This window comes from Alligator mississippiensis, chromosome 3 (genome assembly GCF_030867095.1).
Source record: "Alligator mississippiensis isolate rAllMis1 chromosome 3, rAllMis1, whole genome shotgun sequence".
NCBI classification, from domain to species: Eukaryota; Metazoa; Chordata; order Crocodylia; family Alligatoridae; genus Alligator; species Alligator mississippiensis.
Genome location: NC_081826.1, coordinates 122,674,688 through 122,694,115, shown reverse-complemented (window position 1 = coordinate 122,694,115; position 19,428 = coordinate 122,674,688). Strand labels below are relative to the sequence as shown.

The 19,428-nt window shown below is 38.2% G+C and overlaps 1 protein-coding gene across 5 annotated transcripts in view; it reads left to right on the top strand.

Moving 5' to 3' along the window:
* Window positions 1-17,063, top strand: part of LYRM4 (LYR motif containing 4) — a 129,191-nt gene extending 112,128 nt beyond the window's left edge. For all 5 annotated transcript variants that reach the window (XR_002091169.2, XR_002091172.2, XM_014606982.3 and 2 more), the window contains one exon: window positions 16,701-17,063. Coding sequence is in view for 2 of the 5 variants with exons in the window: in XM_019490473.2 (XP_019346018.2) it covers window positions 16,701-16,767 (67 nt within the window). In the remaining 3 variants the exon portion in view is untranslated. The remainder of the gene's footprint in view (window positions 1-16,700) is intronic.
* Window positions 17,064-19,428: the final 2,365 nt, after the last annotated feature.

Here is a 19,428-nt window from a genome sequence, read left to right as displayed (position 1 = left end):
GACTCAGGTTTATCCAATAAGCAAATTATGATGCAGCACCTTTAGGTTTGAAATTGACATCGCTCCGCCTAAATCCCAACCCCTTTTAGGCTTCGTTTGAATATGCTTTCCTGGAATATGCTTTCCTGGAATGTGTTGGGTGTGCCAAGCAGTTAGATCCAGTTTTTATTGCTAAGGTTGAACCCTGAGCAAAAAACCATTAGGCCAGCTAATCTCACAGCTGCAGCTTTGCCTATGGGGCCCAGTGAGTTCCATGAACAGTTAATTTATCAGTTTGGTCAAACTTATGACAGACAAGTTACATTTGCAGTTTAAAAACCTACAAGTTTATATTAACTAATATTACCCATTTAGGCAAAATACCAAATGCCTCCAAGAAGCACATATTATTGCTTATTAATCCCTCTGGTTCTGGCTGTCACATTCAAAGTAGACAAATGCAGGGTGCTGCACCTTGGGAGAAGGAATCCACAGCATACATACAGGCTGGGGAGTTCCCTTCTTGAAAGCAGAGGTGGAAAGGGATCTTAGAGTCATTATTGACTCCAAGATGAACATGAGCCGCCAATGCCAGACCGCAGCCAGCAAGGCCAGCTATACCTTGTCATGCATCCAAAGGTGTATCTCAAGCCGGTCCAGAGAAGTGATACTACCCCTTTATGCGACATTGGTCAGGCCACAGTTGGAGTACTGCGTCCAGTACTGGGCACCGCACTTCAAAAGGGATGTGGCCAGCCTGGAGAGGGTTCAGAGGAGGGCCACCCGCTTGGTGAGAAGGCAGCAGGACAGGCCCTATGAGAAGAGACTGACGGACCTGAACCTGTTCAGCCTCAGCAAGAGGAGGCTGAGGGGGGACCTGGTGGCTGCCTACAAGCTCATCGGGGGAGATCAACAGCAAATAGGCCTAGAGCCCTTTTCTCCCCAGCACCACCTGGGGTGACAAGGAACAATGGTAATAAGCTGACGGAGAATAAGTTTAGGTTAGAGATCAGAAGGCAATATTTTACAGTTAGGGTGGCCAAAATCTGGAACCAATTTCCCAGGGAAGTGGTCCTCACCCCTACCTTGAGCAAATTCAGGAGGAGGTTGGTTGATCACCTGTCTGGGGTCTTGTGAACCCAGCATTCATTCCTGCCTGTGGCAGGGGGTCAGGCTAGATGATCTGTTCAGGTCCCTCCTGACCCCAACTACTATGAAACTGGCAGGAAAGCATTAGTGTTTCCTTTTTCTCATTGTACACCAGTCATGTCCTGGCTCCCCTGGAATGGTGAGGGGAAAACTCAGCCCCACAAGTTTCCTTTCCTCTTCTCTTCCGTGTCATGTTAGATCCTTTAGGAAAAATATTGGTGTTCCATATCCTAAGGATAGTTAAGGTGGACTTAAAGATGGATGCACACTCATCAATGGCTCACACACATCAGTTTTTCAAGAACATCAGATAAAAAGAAAACCTCAGTGTTTAAAACCCAAGAAATAGTAACCAGTGGATGTAATTCTCAATCAAGGTAACCAAATAGCTCTCCCCAGGCAAAAATGATATGGGAAAAAATACTTGGAAGTGTACTATCTTTCCGTCCATAATGCAGTTGAATTTTATCAGGACCCCATGTGACAAAAACAAACTACTCAGTCATGTCGTGGTTGGGCTGCTTTATAACATTCTGTTGTGCAGAAATGTTATATAATATCTTCACAATTTTAATATGGAAGATATGTTTGAAACTAAATGTTGGCACATATGTTTAATAAATGAAGGTTCGCATCGCTAACGTGAGTGTGATTTAAGCACTTGGTTCTTTGCATAAGAAATGTAAAAACTCTGCATTTTCTTTGTGTACACTTTTTACATGTGCTTTTTTAACTACATTCTTCAAAAGCAATATGCAGTCAAACTACTGACGTGCAGTTTTAAGTTCAATTTAATGAAGTTTTTTTTTCCCTTTGTGGGGAATAGAATTATCAAAACTAGTTTCCTGAATTTTCTTGTACCTCTCATAGAGCAACATAGTTTCAAATTTAGTGTAGGCTGTAGTGTTACAGAAATCAGTGAAGATTTTAACAAAATGTAGATCTGTAATGCCATGCAGCCATTCTGTTCTTTGGTTGAAAGGGGGCATCACCAACTTAATTGCAGGGAAAGAAGGAATAACTGTATTAAAAATGTAGCATAAATCTGGTTTTTAAGAAGTAGCATTGTACACAGCTTTCTGTAGGGTAGAGAGTCCTACATTTATCATAGCATAAGATCCCTCGAATAATAATGTTTTTTAACACTTTTAATGATTTTTATAGCCTTTTATTGGATGGGTCTTGGGAAATTAGTGATCAGATAAAGAATGTTTTTCAGATCAAGAAATGTAACTTACACATAAAGAGCTAATTGGAGTTGGAAACAAGAAAAGGAGAAGCTGGGGTAATAATGTGACTGCTGTGTATCTGTATTTTTTTTCAGTTGTGCATATGTAGAATTTAGCTGTAGCCAATACATAGATCAGTTATACAATAACTGCTTCAACACACTTCCTGCATTTGCATTATTTCTAAGTGGGAATTTGCTGGAATGACTTGAGAAGTGCCACAGTGCCATCTGCTGGCTAACTCTTTCTGTTTTTCCTAAAATGACTTTATGCTGATTTAGGTACCTAACTACATAAAGTGTTTAAAATAGTAACATGAATTCAATCCAAATTTAAAAGACTAACTCAAACTGAGCCTATTTTTCGAGGGCAATATTTGTGGAAAATTATATTTCTCATCTATGATTCCCAATACTGCCTCTGACCACTTGAAAGAAACATCATTAACTACCAGCCACATTTTTAACATACCATTTTACATGTCCTACCAAAGACTACTAGACGTGAAAGATAGTGGAGAAGAAAAATCTGTTTTTCAGTTTATTTTGTGTATAGACAGCTTTGTTCCCCCTGCCCCCCTCCATCTATACTCAGTCAATTTCCATTGTTATTTACGACCGTTTCTTATAAAAGACAAAGGGAGGGAATGAATACAACAATAATATTGGAAAGCCAGTCAGATTGACAGGGGTGTCAGAGCTATGTTTAATTTTGTTTAAACTTTGCCTTTTTTAGCTGACTAGAAAATTGACTAGATCTGTCTATATTCAGTGTTTTAAACACTAAAATAACTTATGAGGATGATGAAATCATCACAAGAAGAAAAAAATTCATATTCCATAGCTCCCTTAGTACTAAAATAAATATGTAACAGCTAGTACAAGATCTGTCTTGATCAAGTAGTAGTTCATAATTTATAAACTACAAACAAAAGTTGTTTGCCAAATTTATCCACCCCCCCCAAAAAAAACCTAGCCTTTTTTGAGCCTGTAAAATATACAGTTAAAGCTCACTAATCATTCTTCAGTATCAGTGTAGAAAGAGAGTGGGTTGAGAATAGTATAGAACCAGGATCTAATAAAGCCAGTATAGTTAATCAATGATTCATGTGCATTAGATATGCACAGACTGGTATTTGCTGCAGCCCCTGACCCCAGTACCCCTAGCCCTGCCACTGCAGCTGCTGGCTGGCCCTGTGGATCTAGCCTGCGAGGAGCCCCGTGGTCCCGATCCAACCTGGGACATGGAGTGAGTTTGACATCCCTGCCTTAGATTAAGATCCTATGGAATAGAAAGCAAATATGAATAATAACTTACAAGGCCCTTAGACTTGCTTAATTTTTCTGTGATCTCAGATTGCTGTCCAGTTGAATCATGAACTCTTATGTAAGATTCACAGTGTAAGATTTCTGAAGTAATTGGTCCCCTTATGAGAAAATAGTACTTCTCCTTTTTTTCAGTTTTACGTGGATATCTTTGGCTGGATGTTCAAAAGTGCTCTGCACACAACTCCCCTTCTGTTCATGATAATATTCACTCCCTCTGCTCATTCTACCCTCTAGGGTAGGCTGTTTTAACTGTGTTTGCTGATTTGTAAACCCTACCAAGAACCAACTTTGTAAAGTTTTCCTAGTAGCTTTTTGGCTGAGTTGCATAAATTCAGAAGTATTAGCCTTGACATTAAGCCAGGGGAATGTGGACAGTTATGAGAAGTTTTAACTGTTTACACTTGGTACTTCCTTAAATAGTTCTGACTAAACACTGGCTAGTGTCCCTATTAATATTATCTATAGCAACAACTCCATATTCCATAAATGGCTGCTAAAAGAAATGCATAGGCAAATATAAAAATAACTACGTGTATTTGCCCTAAGTAAAGGGAACTGTAGGTATGGGCAGATTGCTTGTATTTTATCTGTCGCTTTTTATTCACATTCTCTTAAGAGTCCTCATATTACTTAACTAATTTCTTAAAATACTTCCAGAAACAATTTAGATTTTCATTTTTATTTTTCAGATTCGCTATGACTCTTAGTAATATCCCCTCTCTACTGCTATCTTCCAGTAGTCACGCTAGAAGAGTGAGGAACACACAATGTAGTGTTAAGGATTTTGGGGAGGTGATTTTATTGTAACATGCTTCAATAACATGTCCAGAGGGAGTTTAGAAACAAACAAAAAAAAAATCATGACTTTTTCCAGACAGTGTGTAGTGAGAGTAAATACAAGTGTCTGGTCCTCTATGACCCTTGCCCTTTTGTCTCATTGACATTAGCAATGTTGTGAGCATTCTGCAAATCTCACTTTTATCTTACGGACAGTTGTAGCTCACAGGTTGTTAGAAGTGTTTGTGCTTCCGTGTTTGTGATGGTCCAAAAGTCTAGTCTTTTTGTCAGGATATGATGGAATATTCCTTGTTGCAGCTATTTTTTTTTTTTAAGTTTCTCTTTGATCTCATGGCTTATTAAGCCCTGGTTGACATTCAGGGGGAATCAACTTCTATTTTGTAATGTAATCTGTAAATCAGAAATATTGCATGATTGTGCCTGACTCATTAACGATTCAGGCTAACCAGTGAATTTCAAATGCCATATCTGATAGGTTTGCAGACAAAGACCCACAGCAATACTCTCACAAATTAAGTGTCTTATCAAATGAGTGCTCTATTAATTCTTGTGTGACAGAACAGAGACTTTTTCTAAGCTTTTATTGAATATCCACTAATCTCCTACCCCTAATTACAGCCTTCCCTGGGAAACTGCAAGGCAGGTTTGTGTTCCAGTGTGATATTAAGTATGGAAAAGAAAAACCAGGATAGTGGACAGAGCAACTTGTTTCACAATAAGCCTTCCCCTGTGCACTATTTTTCTCTTTTTTGAAACCTCCTCTTTCATCCTCTGCTATTCCAAAGGAAAGACTAATTAAACCAATCACTGAATATGTTTGCCACCTACACTACCCAAAAGTACTTCTTGTACAGAATTAGCTCCAACCAGCTCTGCTAAAAACAACAATTTAATTGCAGCTGAAAAAAAGGGGAAAATGCTGTTGCAGCTTATTCCAATTAAAACAAGTAAATGTAATCTATATCCTATATCCACACAAACAGACTTTCCCTGCTCAAGAGCTAGAGGGTTTGCAAATAAATATATTTTCTCTCATTAATTTTTAAATGCTCATGAGAGGCTAGGCTGATAGCACTGGAAAATTAAATTGTTTGCCTATGGCAAATATAAAACACAAACAGGGCAAATGTAAGCTTGCCTATTGAGGGATTGTGTTTAAGGTGCTGGTGTGGACTGGAAGGTTAAAGTTCAGTTCTAGTTCTGCGCCTCGCCACAGGTTTTTTCCATGATCCCAGGTAAGTTTTGATTTTTAAAGCAGTTTTCTAGAGGTATGATCTATAAGTTAAAGTCTGGTCAAGGGTGACTCCAAGATAAACTGGGTGGGTTTTCAAATTTGAGAGGCTGACCGTTTAAGGTGATAGTGAGTTCATGCTTAGCACTGGCATTATGCAGATGGAGAACACCTGAGAAAGTCTTTGAGATACGTGGTTTGAGGTGCCATTTTAGGCAGCGCTCTGACATCAGTCTCATGTCTCCATCAAGTGCGAGTTCCACACTTGAAAAGTCATGGCTTGGCAGCAAAGGCACCGTCTCCCAAGCCAAGTCCTGTTCTTCCTTCTTGCTTGGAGAAATGAGCTATATGCCCTCACAGAGCCACCTCTCAGCCGATCAAACCAAAGCTGTAGGTTGAAGAGAAGTTTCCTTCTCTCAGCATTGCATTTTACCAAGCAGTTCCTTTACACTTCTCTAGGACTTTTTACACCATCTGACAAGTGCTGTTGGTATGGCAGGACATTTTTACTACCTTTTCTTAAAGGGGTTTTCGGTTGCAGCAGTCTCGGCTGTGCCTCAGCTGCCTTTCTCCCAGTGGAGCTGTAAGAATCGTTACAGTCTGTTCTGGGAGTCAGAGAACAGTACCGCTCATTCCTTAAAATTGAAGTGCAAATGAATGGAGGGCATTTGCTTATTCATAGAAAATCAGAAAAGTCTGAACAACAATTTCATCTAATCCAGCTACTGGATCTAGGCCTGAACTTGCTTTCATCCAGTCAGTCTCAAAATGCTCACCAACTTCAATGGCAGTGGGCCCAGGTAATCAAGATCCTTCACTGCCATGAGCATACTGCTAAGCCAAACAGGTTTCCTAAGGTAAACTGATTTTATTTGGCATTTAGTTACCATAATCCATCAAAAACATTAGGATCTGTGAAGCAAGGTGTTTTCAGATGCTGCTTGCCCAAGTAAAAGTGTAGCAGAACTGGGGGAAGAGAAAAGTCTGTTAATGATTTGAGGTGATCATATTTTCCCATCTATCCTTGCTGAAGGAAGGCACGATTTATAATTTAAAGGAGAGTGCATTGTTGAGGGTTTTGTAGAGACTCTAGAGGCCAGCAGCTTTCCATGAGTTCAGAAGGGTCGTGCTTCAAAACGGAACTTTTGTAAAACACCCTGGTACTAGAAAAAAATAGAATAAATACAATAGGGTGTATACCGTAAAATTTGTTGGAGAGAAAACAGATTCCTTTTAAAAATGTCTTAACCTACAGATGCCACACAGAATATCATGCATATTAATTTGCTGGATGAAGTGTGACTACTTAGGTTACATTTTCCATAATTGGACTCCACCTTTTTTTCATAAGGGGGTAGGAGAAGGAGAATAGCTAGAAAAGATGATCTTGCTAGGACACTGCATTTGTAGTATCAGGCAAATGTTGTCAGAGAGTGTCTTTTACATTTAGATTACTGTTCATTATACAATGCCAGTTCATTTCAGATTCACAAAGGTTTGCAGTACGTACACCTTTTACTGCTATGAAACGCCTTTATTTCACTTCTCCAAAAGCAATAAGTATGTTTTATTATTTTGGGATTTCTGTAACCCCCAAAGAACTGATTTATTTATTTATTTGTTTTTATTCATTGTCATTGTTGGGTTTTGCCCCTGAGCAGCTGGTCATAATCAGTGATCTAGAAATATACTTCTTAGTACTAATCCATTGTTGACCTGCTTACCTTGTTTTCTGTTAAATACTGTATCACCCTTCTTCATAGTCTCCCAAAACACGTTCACCAAACCAGTAAATTTGGATTTAATAACTAGCTTGCCTTTTTTTTTCAAATTATGTTTAGAAATATGGACTAAACAGTGTCCTGCCTTCTTCCACAAAACGTTTTAAATAGAAGCGACATTACTCTTTGGAGGTTTGTTTGGTTTTTGATCCGAATGGGTGTAGACACTGAGAGAGTGTACACATGGGTGTGTGAGAGAGCATGTGTTGGCAAATCATTGCATAGTCACTGCTGACTTTCTGGGTTCCAGATTTGAGTTAATTATGGTGTGCCAAACTTAATGTGTTTATCCTTCCGGTATACAGTTTCTTCACCTGAAATGAACAGTTACTAAGAAAGTTGCTGCTCTCCCCCACTGAGCAGTCTAACATTAACAGGCTCAAAGAGGAACTTAAGAATAATATCATTCTTTTGCATGTTATGCACAGCATACCTAGCTTCAGGCATAGGAAGAAAGATAGTGTTATCATGGCCTGTTGTTTAATTTGTTAAACAATAGGCCATGATAAAATCTAATGTCATATACATTTGTAATAGTATTTAGTGAATACTGTACTGTAGAAGAGTTTTATAAACGTGTTCCTGAAACTGAAAGGAAATGTGATGGCATATGGCTCATTAATTGTTTTATATATCAAATTTCAGTTTTCTAACTATGTTCTCTTCTTAGTGATTTCAATGCAAGAGAATTGGATCCACCTTTGTCACCAAAACTTAGTCTCTTTTACGGGTATTTCTTTATTATGCTGTTTGGAGCCGTACATGCCATCGACATGTTTAAGTGCTTAGCTTTCAGTGTTTTCCCTTTCAATTACATTTTCGCTGTACGATTTCTCTGATATAAACCTGTCAGTTCCGCAACCATCTGTGGAGTATAGATAGGGCAAATGCATGTTAACACAGAAGTGCCCAAATTGGCATTTATGCCACAAGTGGCATAGGCAGCCTCTGCGTGTGGCATGCAGCAGACCAGGGATGGTAGATAGAGCAAGGAGAAGAAAGCAGAGCAGCAAATCAGGCAGGGAAAATGGGGCAGAAAGGGTAGCAGATCAGGCAAGGGAGTGTCGCTCAGAGAGGGTGTAGGACTAAATTGTGGCACATCTACCAAAATAGTTACCCCCCTACACACACACACACACACACTGTATTAAAATGATACATAGTTGATAAAGTAATATTTTTCCCTTCCCCACCACCCCAAATATTTTGTCCACATGACAGAAATATGCTCTAGCCACTTTGGAGAGCCACTTTTAAATGCAGTTTGTTTGTTTGTTAAACAATTTAACATGAACACCTGTCTCTCAAATTTTGTGTCTTGTACATATTCCATAACCAAACAATTGGTTGCCTTGGATGATTCTTTAGTGCCAAGTTTTCCACTTTTATTTTTGTTTTTGTTGTTTTAATCCCAGACATACCAGCTACAATACATTTTACTGTTCAAACCACAAATGAATAACAAATGCAGGAACATTAAAAGGGAGACAAATTGAATGACTGCTTCAAATTATTTGCTTTGTTTATCTTCATCTTAACAATAGAGTTACTCTTTTGTAAAGGAAGCTTGGAAAATGGGGTTATGTACCACCAATAACTCCTCCTCTCCAAAAATACTGCTTCTGCAAAACTGTACTGTGGGCGGTCAAAGAACCTTTTTGATCAGCAATTGGTAGTTAGGGTACACATACATTTCCCTCAAGCCCCGCATTGTGTAGATCCAGGGTATAAATGCTATGCTGGTTTTAATGGTCCATTAATTTCTTATTATCAGCCTGCTGGAGTGGTGGTGGAACAAACCTTTTCCTTCTTGTGTCAGTTTTGCATCTGGTTGTAGTGAATCCACCAATAGTTCAATATTTATACTATAAAAACTATATACAAACTATAAAAAACTATAAAAAAAAAGCTTTAGTTCAATTGTAGCAATTTGCATTGAGGGGAAGTCTATTTCTGAGCCACGTTGAGACCTCTTCAAACTGGCAGGCCTGTTTAGTAAAGCAGCATTTTAGAGTATGACATTCACCCTCGTTTATAGTACTGGTTTCTTCTGAGAAGTCACATGATTTAAGAGAAAAAGAAAGTAGTACAGAATCACGGTTGTTGGTATCAGTGGATCCAAGTGGTCCTCAAAGCATCTGATTTTGTTCTGAGGACAATGGGTCTTCCTCAGGCCAAGTATTTCAATATAGGTCATCTCCTTCATCGCATCCATTGGATCTACATGGCAAGAACAACAGCACTCACTTGGTTCTGAAGCACTCTGAAGAGTGGAAGAAGGTCAGAGGGCTCAGAACTGTAGCTAAGCCCCAGGTGGTAACTTTCAGCATCTGTCAGATCGGTGCTGGCAAGGTTTTCTTTGGCACAGTCTTTCTTTAGATCTCATAGATGAGTGCAAAGAAATAGCTTCTGTGCAATAGCTGATCTCCTTATTCAGTCCAGTGGACTACTGATTCCTAACACTTATAACAGAAATATGCCCTTAGAGTAGCCCCCTGGCTTTAGAGTCAAGCATGACTTCTCATAAAGGATTTAAGTGGTTTGACACTGTCTATAGTAGTAGCAAAGCCATTTTCAATACCATCTTGTTTCAATACCATCTTGAACATCTTTACCATTCATAGATATAAATCTACCATAGAACGCCTCCTATTATCCCCCCCCCCCCCCCGAGACAAAAGGCTGCAGCAAATCAATGGGGAAACAAACTTCATTACTAGAACTGCACAGATACTTTTCCCACTTCAAATAGTTCATTTTAAGTAGTTTCTAAAGAGCTGAAGAGTGCAGCAGAGGCAACGAGGTTTACAAGAGTAGCATGAAAAGTCCCAGAGTCCTTACATACTTTTAAATGCAGTAGAATTAAAAGGACAGTCCCCCTTATGCATTTTCTTAAGCAACCCTGCTGTTGCTTTCCTGCCTTGTCCCCAAACCATTTCCAGCCAGTTGTTGCTTCCAAATCTGGATGTCTCCTGTTTGTGTCTCTGTAGCTTTATGTCCTTTACCTTTCTGTAACAGACCTGGTAAAACCTAAGAAAACAATAGATGTTTTCAATGTTTTGTAGCAAGGCAAAGCATTTTACGGTATTTTAGCATTTAGATAGGCACAGGATGGAGAATAAAAAGTTTGAGAAGATCTTTGGACAATACTAGTGCTCCAGGCAATGAAATAAATTAAACAATGGAGATATTTTCTTTTGGTTCTCTAATGTCTTGTCCTATGGCAGTATGTGACTTTGCTTTGAAAGTGATTATAAAAATGCCACTGTGCAATTCAGGGTTTGTTACTTCTTGACAATTGGACAAAACTGGAAATAAGGCCCTAATCATGTAACTTTTGGGCTCACATTCTTACAGTGGCTGGTAACTTAATGGGATTGACTGAATGCCTCGGGTTCACAGTGTTTTTACTATGTTATTAATATTTCCAGGAATTATTTTTAGATTTAATTTTTAAGAGTGTTTTTTTTCTCTTGAGATTCTATTACTCTTGAGAAAAATGTATCCTACTTGGCTTTTTTTTTAATAACAGTTGTGCATGTAGAACAGGCTACCTAGAGAAGTTGCGGAATCTCCATCCCTTGAAATTTTCAAGAGTAGGCTGGGCAGACATTTGGCTGCAATGGATTAGTCAGATATGATACTGTCTGGAGCCGGACATTGGATTACATGACCTTGTGAGGTTCCCTTCTGGCCCTACTTTCCTGTGATCCGATAATTTTGTAATTTGTTTTTCTTTCCCTGCTATTAAAATGTTTTACCATTGATGAAAGCATGTCCTCTCCCAAAAGCATGTTTTATCTGCTAAATTTGCAAATGGGAAAAGAAATCAAGTGCAGTATAAAACCAATCTCTTGTGATCCAGCTTCAATCAAGGGCTATATTCTGAATTTGCAACAAAAAAGATTTAGTGATACCATAGATATTTTTCTTCTTTAACTATTCTACTCCTTACTGATTCTGTTTTTAAATCAATTGAAATGCCTTAAAATGATAGCCCTCATCTACATTTACAAATACTTAAGGACAAAGATATGCTCCATTAAATGGTGGCTCTCTGCTAGATTGAAAGGTGATTAGAATAGAGTTATTATCCTACCTGACTATAACATGCATAGTATGCAGATAAAATGTAAATGTTTAAGCATCACATTATTTATTAAGATCTGAAGCATTTCCAGACAATGATGATACTTTATTTCTGATGATACTTTATTAACTCTTTTTATTTATTTTGTGTCTTTTCTCAGAGGTATAAGGTGTAATTGTGCCACATTGCTTTAAAAGGGGTAGGATAAACTAGACAAATTATAGAACGGAAGTTAGTTGAGCAAACAGTAGGAGTTTTCACAGCAAAATTCTTCTGTGGTAAACTAAGTCTGATGAAAATATTGTGACATTGACCTCAGCATATTGGCTTCCAGCCATTTACTAAAATAGTAAATGGCTTGCTCTGCATAATTACAAACATGCTTAGTGAAGAAAGCATAATGGATCACAATTTAACTTTCAGATTTTGAGAGAGAGAAAAATCAACCCCTAATGATATAACATTAGTGAAGTGACTTCATCAGAATTGACACAAAAAGTATTGTTGTCTAAATTATTTGGAGCAGTGAGATTAATGAATTGCAATATTAAAACAGCTGTAGTCTTGCTGATACCATTTTTCATCAAAACTGTGAAAGAAGCCTGTATTATTTTGTTTAAAGTTTAAGCCTGGGGGATGCCTTAAATGTTCAAGGCTAGCAGCTATTGAATCACAAAATTAGAGAAAAATATGGTTGGAAGGGACCTCAGGAGGTCATCAAATCCAGTCCCCTACTCAAGCAAGGCAGGATTATTCCTAACTAAACCATCTCACCCAAGTGTTTGTCTAACTTGATTTTAAAGATTTCCAGTGAAAAAAAACTTCACAGCCTAAGTAATCTGCTCTCATGCTTAACTACCTTCATATTAAAAAAATACAGTTCTTCCTAATAGCAGTCTAGATTTCCCTTGTTGTAATTTAAGACTTAATTATTCTTTTCTCCACGGCCATAGAGCACATTCTGTCATCAGCTTTTTTATAACCACCCTTCATGTATTTGAAGATTTAGCAAATCTCTGAGTTGTCTTTTCTCCAGACTAAATAATCCCAGTTTTTCCAACCCTTTCTTAGAAGTTGTGTTTTCTAGACCTGTAATCATGTCTTGTAGCTCACTACTGTACTCTTTTCAGTTTGTATATGGTAGTGTAAGAGTGGTGTTGTAACCGTTATAGTCCAGAAACTGCAAGAAGAAATAATTTCTTAGGATGGTATCTTTTATTGGACCAACTGTATGGTTGGGTTAGGGTTAGACAAGCTTTTGAATGCAATTCGTTGTTCATCAGGTCATTAATGATGATGCATGTCTTGCATTCAAAAGGTTGTCTAACTATTTTAACCATACAGTTTGTCCAATTTGTTATGGTTTGCTTGAAATGCAGTACCTAAAACTGGACACAGTACTCCAGCTGCGACTTCACCAGTGGTAAAGAGAGTGGACAAATAATTTCCTTTGACTTGCTGGCAACATTTGTTAATATAGACCAGTATGTTTTTGGCTTTATTACAACAACAACATTCTGTTAATTCATATTCAGCTTGTGGTCCAGTATAACCCCCCAAGTCCTTTTCTGCAGCCTAGCCAGTCATTTCCCAATTTGCATGTGTTCAGGTGTTGTTCTGTCCTAAGTGCAAGGCTTTGTCCTTATTATATTTCATTCAATTAATTCAGGGCCATTTTTCCAGTTTAGTGAGGTCCCTTTGAACTCTAACCCTAATCTCCAAAGCATCAGAGGCCTTTATTCATTCCCAGCATCAACCTCCAGGGGTTCAGTCTTGCATCTCTTAACTCCCTGGAAGGTGCCCTAACTATCAAGCTTTAGGCTGTTCAGGAATGGGAGCTCTCTCCATCCCTCTCCTCGATGTTCTTTCAGTGTGGAGAAAATAATTGAAGGCGCATTGGATCAGAGAAAGAGAAGCAGGACTCTAGCTAGGTGGCTGGGACACTCTCTAGGAAGGTGGCAATTTGAATCCTTTCAGGCATAAAAGGTCTAGTCTTTAGGCTAGGGGCACTCCCTTCTCTTTTTCCCCAGGCAGCTTTTAAAAGATTTAAAGTGGCGATGCTTGCTATGTTGTCAGGAGCCTGGCCCTGTCCATGTATGTTAGATGGGCTGTTAGATTGCAAAATATGTTTTAAAACATGAGAGGCAATTAGATACCTTGAAACAGGGCAACATAAATCAGTAGGAGCAGCAGGTAGCATGCACTCCCCAAATCCAGGCTGCTTATTTAGGCCCCTCATTTGAAAGTTTTTTGGTCGTCAGAATCAAATAAATGTCCTGTCAAGGTTTGTGATATAGCAGTAATTACTAATCTTTCTTTTGCCACATAATCCACAGGTAATGCAGTTTGTTGATAAGTTACACTTGTTGAGTGAGGAGTATTTAAAACTAAAATATTTTATGCACACACTTTGTTACAGCTTATTCCACAAAGAGTAATAGCAACTGTTAGTCACATTTACACTTTATCAATCAATGTTCTTGATGCACTTCTATTGACATCAATTCTGAGTCCTCAGAGTGAAATGTTTGACATATCAATCTTCCTCTGTTATGAATAGGCTAGTCTGATAACCAGTGCTTTGCAAGTTTCAGAACACACTATTTATCATGGGAAAATAAATTATTGCTTAAAGGGTATTATTATGCAAGATGTATTTATGACAGAATGGGGAGTTAATAGCACAATTTAACTTAAGAGCTGCTAGCTTTTTTAAGTAAGCAAAATTAAAATACAGGTTTAGACCTTGATCTCTAGATTCCTACTGCACTGGGCGATGACAGTCATTTAGTGACAATGGGATCTGACTCCCAGTTCCAGCAGCTGCACCTCCAGCCATGCCAAGCATGTATGTATGGTACAACTATTGGGATTGGAGATCAGATCCCAACTGCATGACTGGCAATGCAGGGAGCCCAGGGCATGGGTTTGCAAGTGCTGGTTGGGAGGAGTCAAACAACTGCTCCCACCTTGCAGCTGCAAATCCAAGGACTTCTGTGCCAGGAAGTCTAACGATCACACATGCATTATTTAAAGGTCCCAGCACACTGGAGCCCTGGGATCTGGGAGCCTCTTCCTGATGAGTAGGAAGATCTGGGATCTGGATCCTTTCTGCGTGCAGTCTAAAAACTGCACACACACTTTTTAAAGGTCCCAGCCCACTTGGACCCCCTGTGATCAGGGAGCATCTCCCCAGTCGCAAGGTCCTGGTACTCTGAGATGTTTAAAACCTATGCATTCAGCCTAGCTGCTTGTGCAGGTTTTTAGACCTCCTAGCGCTTAGTCTTTCAGCACACTGGGACCTTTAAAACCTGAACATGCACAGCATAAATTAGCTGCTGGTGTGGCTTTGAAACTTGTCGTGTTGGTGGAAGCCAACCTGGTAAATTGACTGTCTTGTTCTGCAGGTGGGTTGCAGGAAGCTAGCATTTTGAAGTGCTTTGCCCTGCAATCCCTACAGTCCCAGTGCCAACCCAGGTCCTGATGCCAGTGCTGACCATCAGCATTAGTAGGGGGGCATGTTACATGTTCAATTTATGGTGCCATAAAAAACAGCCACAAAGATATTCCATATTTTCTATGGAATATCTTTGTGGCTGTTTTGCTACTTTATGGGACCCTGAACCAGCTGCATGTGTATCACTGTTACTATTTTTAGTGCAGTTATCATATGCCAGGGGCCCTTGAAACATCAATTTTTATTTTGTAATGCAGAATTCTACATAATGCTTTATAGAAAAAATACATCTGTCTTTCTCATCCTACTTTTATAATTCCAAACTTGATTGGAGCTAATGAATACTCAAACCTGTCATTTAGGTGTCTAAAATTAAGATCCTAAATTTGTATTTAAACTCCTTTAAAAGAAGTCTTCACCATTCCTGCTTTCCTCAGCCTAACCTTTTTTTCTACTCCTTAACTGTTCCATAGTGTGCTGCACTGCATGCTAGTTGGTCACAGCTCTTTTGTTGTGCTCAAGTGGCAGCATTTCAGTGGAGTTAAGAGTTTATAAAGCAGTCTGAAGGCTATTATAGGCCAATAGGGAGGAAAAGAATTTCATTTGAGAATTTTCCTTTACAGTAAGATTAGGAGCTAGATGTCAAGGCACAGAGGTACTTGTTGTAAAAACCATGTTACAATACAGCCTGTTAAATAACATGTTCCTGCTGAACAAATTGCATAGGAGGACTCTTCCCTTCATCTTATTTTAGTAGGAAGAGATTATTTAAAAGTAAATAAACAAAGCCCTTCCCCCTACACAATGTAAAAAAAATAACGTTGTACCTTTCTTTCTATTCTTCTAAAATATGTTGCTTTCTTTTCCTTCCTAGTAACTCACAATGTTATCATAATGAGAGAGTGTGTGTGTGTCTGTATTCCTTGCAATGTCAATACTGCAGGAGTTTACATATGCAGCTGCTTAATGCATCATTTCTTGCTGGCTGGGGTTACAGGTCATAAGACAGGCCAAGAGCAGTACGTTAAAACCTGCAAGTCTGAAGTTGCACCAGAATGCATGAGACATTTGGAATCTGGTCAAGAACATCCTGGGGTGGGCAGAATCAGTGCAACCTGCCATAGATAAGAAAAGCCTATAGTACGTAGTACAACCAAAACCTGGTACGTGCCTGGAAAGATATGTAGGAATGTTGTCACTGAATAAGTTCATTGATCAGCGAATTACAAGGTACGTGGCACAAAACTTGATTGATCATCTCTGGAAAATGATGTGGGCTTGATGTAAGTAATTCTAATGTATAAAAAGGGTAAAATAGAAATGCACTTTGGATTTGTGTTTAACCCTGTATTATCCCTGCTGTCAGCTGGCTGATAGTCTGAAGAAAAGCTACACTAAGTTTGTATTTGCTGAATAGCTGTGTTGTGTGCTTATTTGAACAGTGTTACAATAGGACCTAATAGGTCTTTGGAGACAACAACAGGGATTACACTGCTGAACAAAGTTATTCCAAACGTTTTTCTGTAGAAAATATATTAACTTGCCCTTTTTCACTTTTATACTAAGCAATTCTTTTTTTACCTTCCCTGCAAAGCTGATATTATGCCTGTTGACCCTCCAACCTTGTCTTTCCTAAAATATTTTTTATTTGATTTCAGGTCACCATTGGTCAAATGTATTCCACACAGAAGCTTGTTATTGAAAATCCAGAAAATACATAGCTAGGAGATGAATCCAGTTTTTGAAGCAACAGTGGACCATCCTCAGCATTCTGCATTGCTGCACACAGATATTTATGCTCGCTGCACAAGTACGAGAGTTTGTTTTTTATTAGAAGAAGAAATGTAGGAGAGGCTCAGTTCTGACAACCAAAGCAATATGGAATGTTTCCATGAATCATATTGTAAGATGTACTGCTAAGGCTACCACAGTATGTAACCCAATGCCCATGTTTGCTTGTGTGTCATATGTAATGAACGTGTTCATTGTTCTTATTTAACAATAAAATTTCATGAGCTGAATATTTGGAATCGGAGACATTCTTCTTCAGATGATCTTACTTCCCTGCCAGTGGTTCAAAGGATTTGGTTATGCATCAACCTGTGGTGCAGTTAGTGATTTCTTAACTATTAATCTGAAAATTCAGAAAGTTAGAAGCCAGCTAGTTTCATCCAGCTTAGTTAACAGCTCGTTAATAAAATGTTAGCCGTACATTATTGAGACTGCTGAACAGTTAAAATACACTTGTACTATTGTACCTTTTTCCAGATGTCTGAAACTGCAACTTGTCAGCAGAAAGAAACAAAACACATTTCAGTTTCAAGTACTGTCCATTTTCTTGCAAAGCAAAGGTAATTCCATGCAAATAGGTGATGCTGTTAAATTTAATTCAGAACTCACAGAAATATTTTCTCTTCTGTGAGAAGCTTGTAAATGTCCATAACCTGTCTCAGCATATCCATACCATGCTCTGGATGAAACCAGGTGGAATTTCAATCTTCGTGATCGTTCAGTACTGGATCTCCACACCAGTATGGCTAAATCAGTTGTTAAATGCATTCTGTTCATTTGCAGTAATGAGGATTTTCACATAAAGGATCACTAACAGAATGCCCATTTATTAAACTTTAAAACAAGTAAACAGAAATATTATTTCCAAATATCTGCAGATATTACTCATTTGGTAATCTGGGCTAAAGAGGTAAGTGTATTAGGAGCTTTTCTGAAGCCAGCACTTAGCAGAGTTTCTTGTAGAGTTCCTGGGCTGTCCAAGAAAGGAATTCCCTTAATCATCTGACAAATCAGTAGTCTGAAAATACTTTATGTAACAGAAGTGAAAGGGTACATAGAGGCAGATGGAAAAAATAAACTGCATTTTAAGATCAGCAGCACTAAACAAAATTAAAACACCTCTTAAAAAGTCAAGTTTTATTCAAAACAGTGCTTGTGTTCATTTATGTTTTCTGTTATAGAAAGTACAGAAATATCATTCAGTACAAATCTACAGAAAAATGTTACAACAAAAGCTTTTCAAGGAAGACGATTTAAAATAAGAACAGTCTAGTAACATCTTTAAGATAGACCTTAAAATGAAACTACATTTTGGAAAGTAAGAGGATAATCTCTCTTTCTGACTGATTCTCCAAAATAGAACTAATGAATGGTGTCTAATTTAGAGGTGCTAATTCTTAAACTTTACTCACCACTGAAACATTTCCTACTTATGTAAGTACCTGAAAGTTTGTAGCACAGCATCCTATTAACCATAAAAGTGTACAAAATAAGGCACAATTACTATGTTTAAGACTACAACCCTCTTCACACAGAAAGCAAATACTGTGGTATTCCTCCATTTGTTAGGTTCAGAAATACAGCAGATATGGATAAGTTTTTGCTACAGCAGTAAGATGCATTGTTTTATTAAAAAAATGATTTTTTTTTAACCAGGTAGAATGCCATGCACTACAGTTTAAAAAAATATAAGGTACTAAGGACTGAATCCCAAAATATACCTAAGTGCATTGGGGTTGAAGATAAAAGGACCAGGAAAGTTAAATATTCAAACTTTCAATGGTAGTAAGGTTTTAATTGTGGGAGTTTTTAAATTACATTTTAGAGAAGAAAATCATGGGAAGCTATATTGTTTTGCATTGCTTGGATGTTAAAGCATACACTGGTACCTAACTTTTTTAAGTGTCTTAATTACTGGAACAAGCAGTACATACTGGGCGCATCTGCACATTCATAAATGCGCTCCTACCACGCATTAAATTTAATATCTCTAATGTAAGGTACTAAATAAATGCACATTAGGCTACCGTAATACACAGTAGCAAAAGCACACACTTTGTGACACTTAATGCACATTAGCTTATTTTTATTGCTCATCAGCATATTAGCATGATTTTTGACGTGACACTTTAATGTGTAGTGAAATAGGCTACTGCGCATGAAAGCCCATGTGTAAATGTGCCCACTGCTTCAGAGAATGCAGCTGCAAGAATCAAGTGTTCCTTGGCCTGTAGTACAACATCTATTTTAGAGAGAGAGAGAAACAACACAGTGTATCCTTAACATTTTTAGCATTTAAACTATGAAATATTTCACACATGCTCCTTTTTCCAAGTGATTCATACAGGTTTTTCAAAAAACATCCCTTTAATATGCATAATCAGTCATTCCAAAAAGAATCATGGTAGCTTACTGTGAAGTATTTTAAAGCTTAGTTTCTATCAGAATCAGAGCTGCCTATAGTATGAGAGACAACATTGATATTAATGACTTACTATTTCTGGGGGGGGAGGGTTGGTGTAGGGGGGGAGGGTTAATCCCTCGAGTCTGAACAGAACAATTTTTCTACTGTCTGAAAACTCCTCTAATAATTTA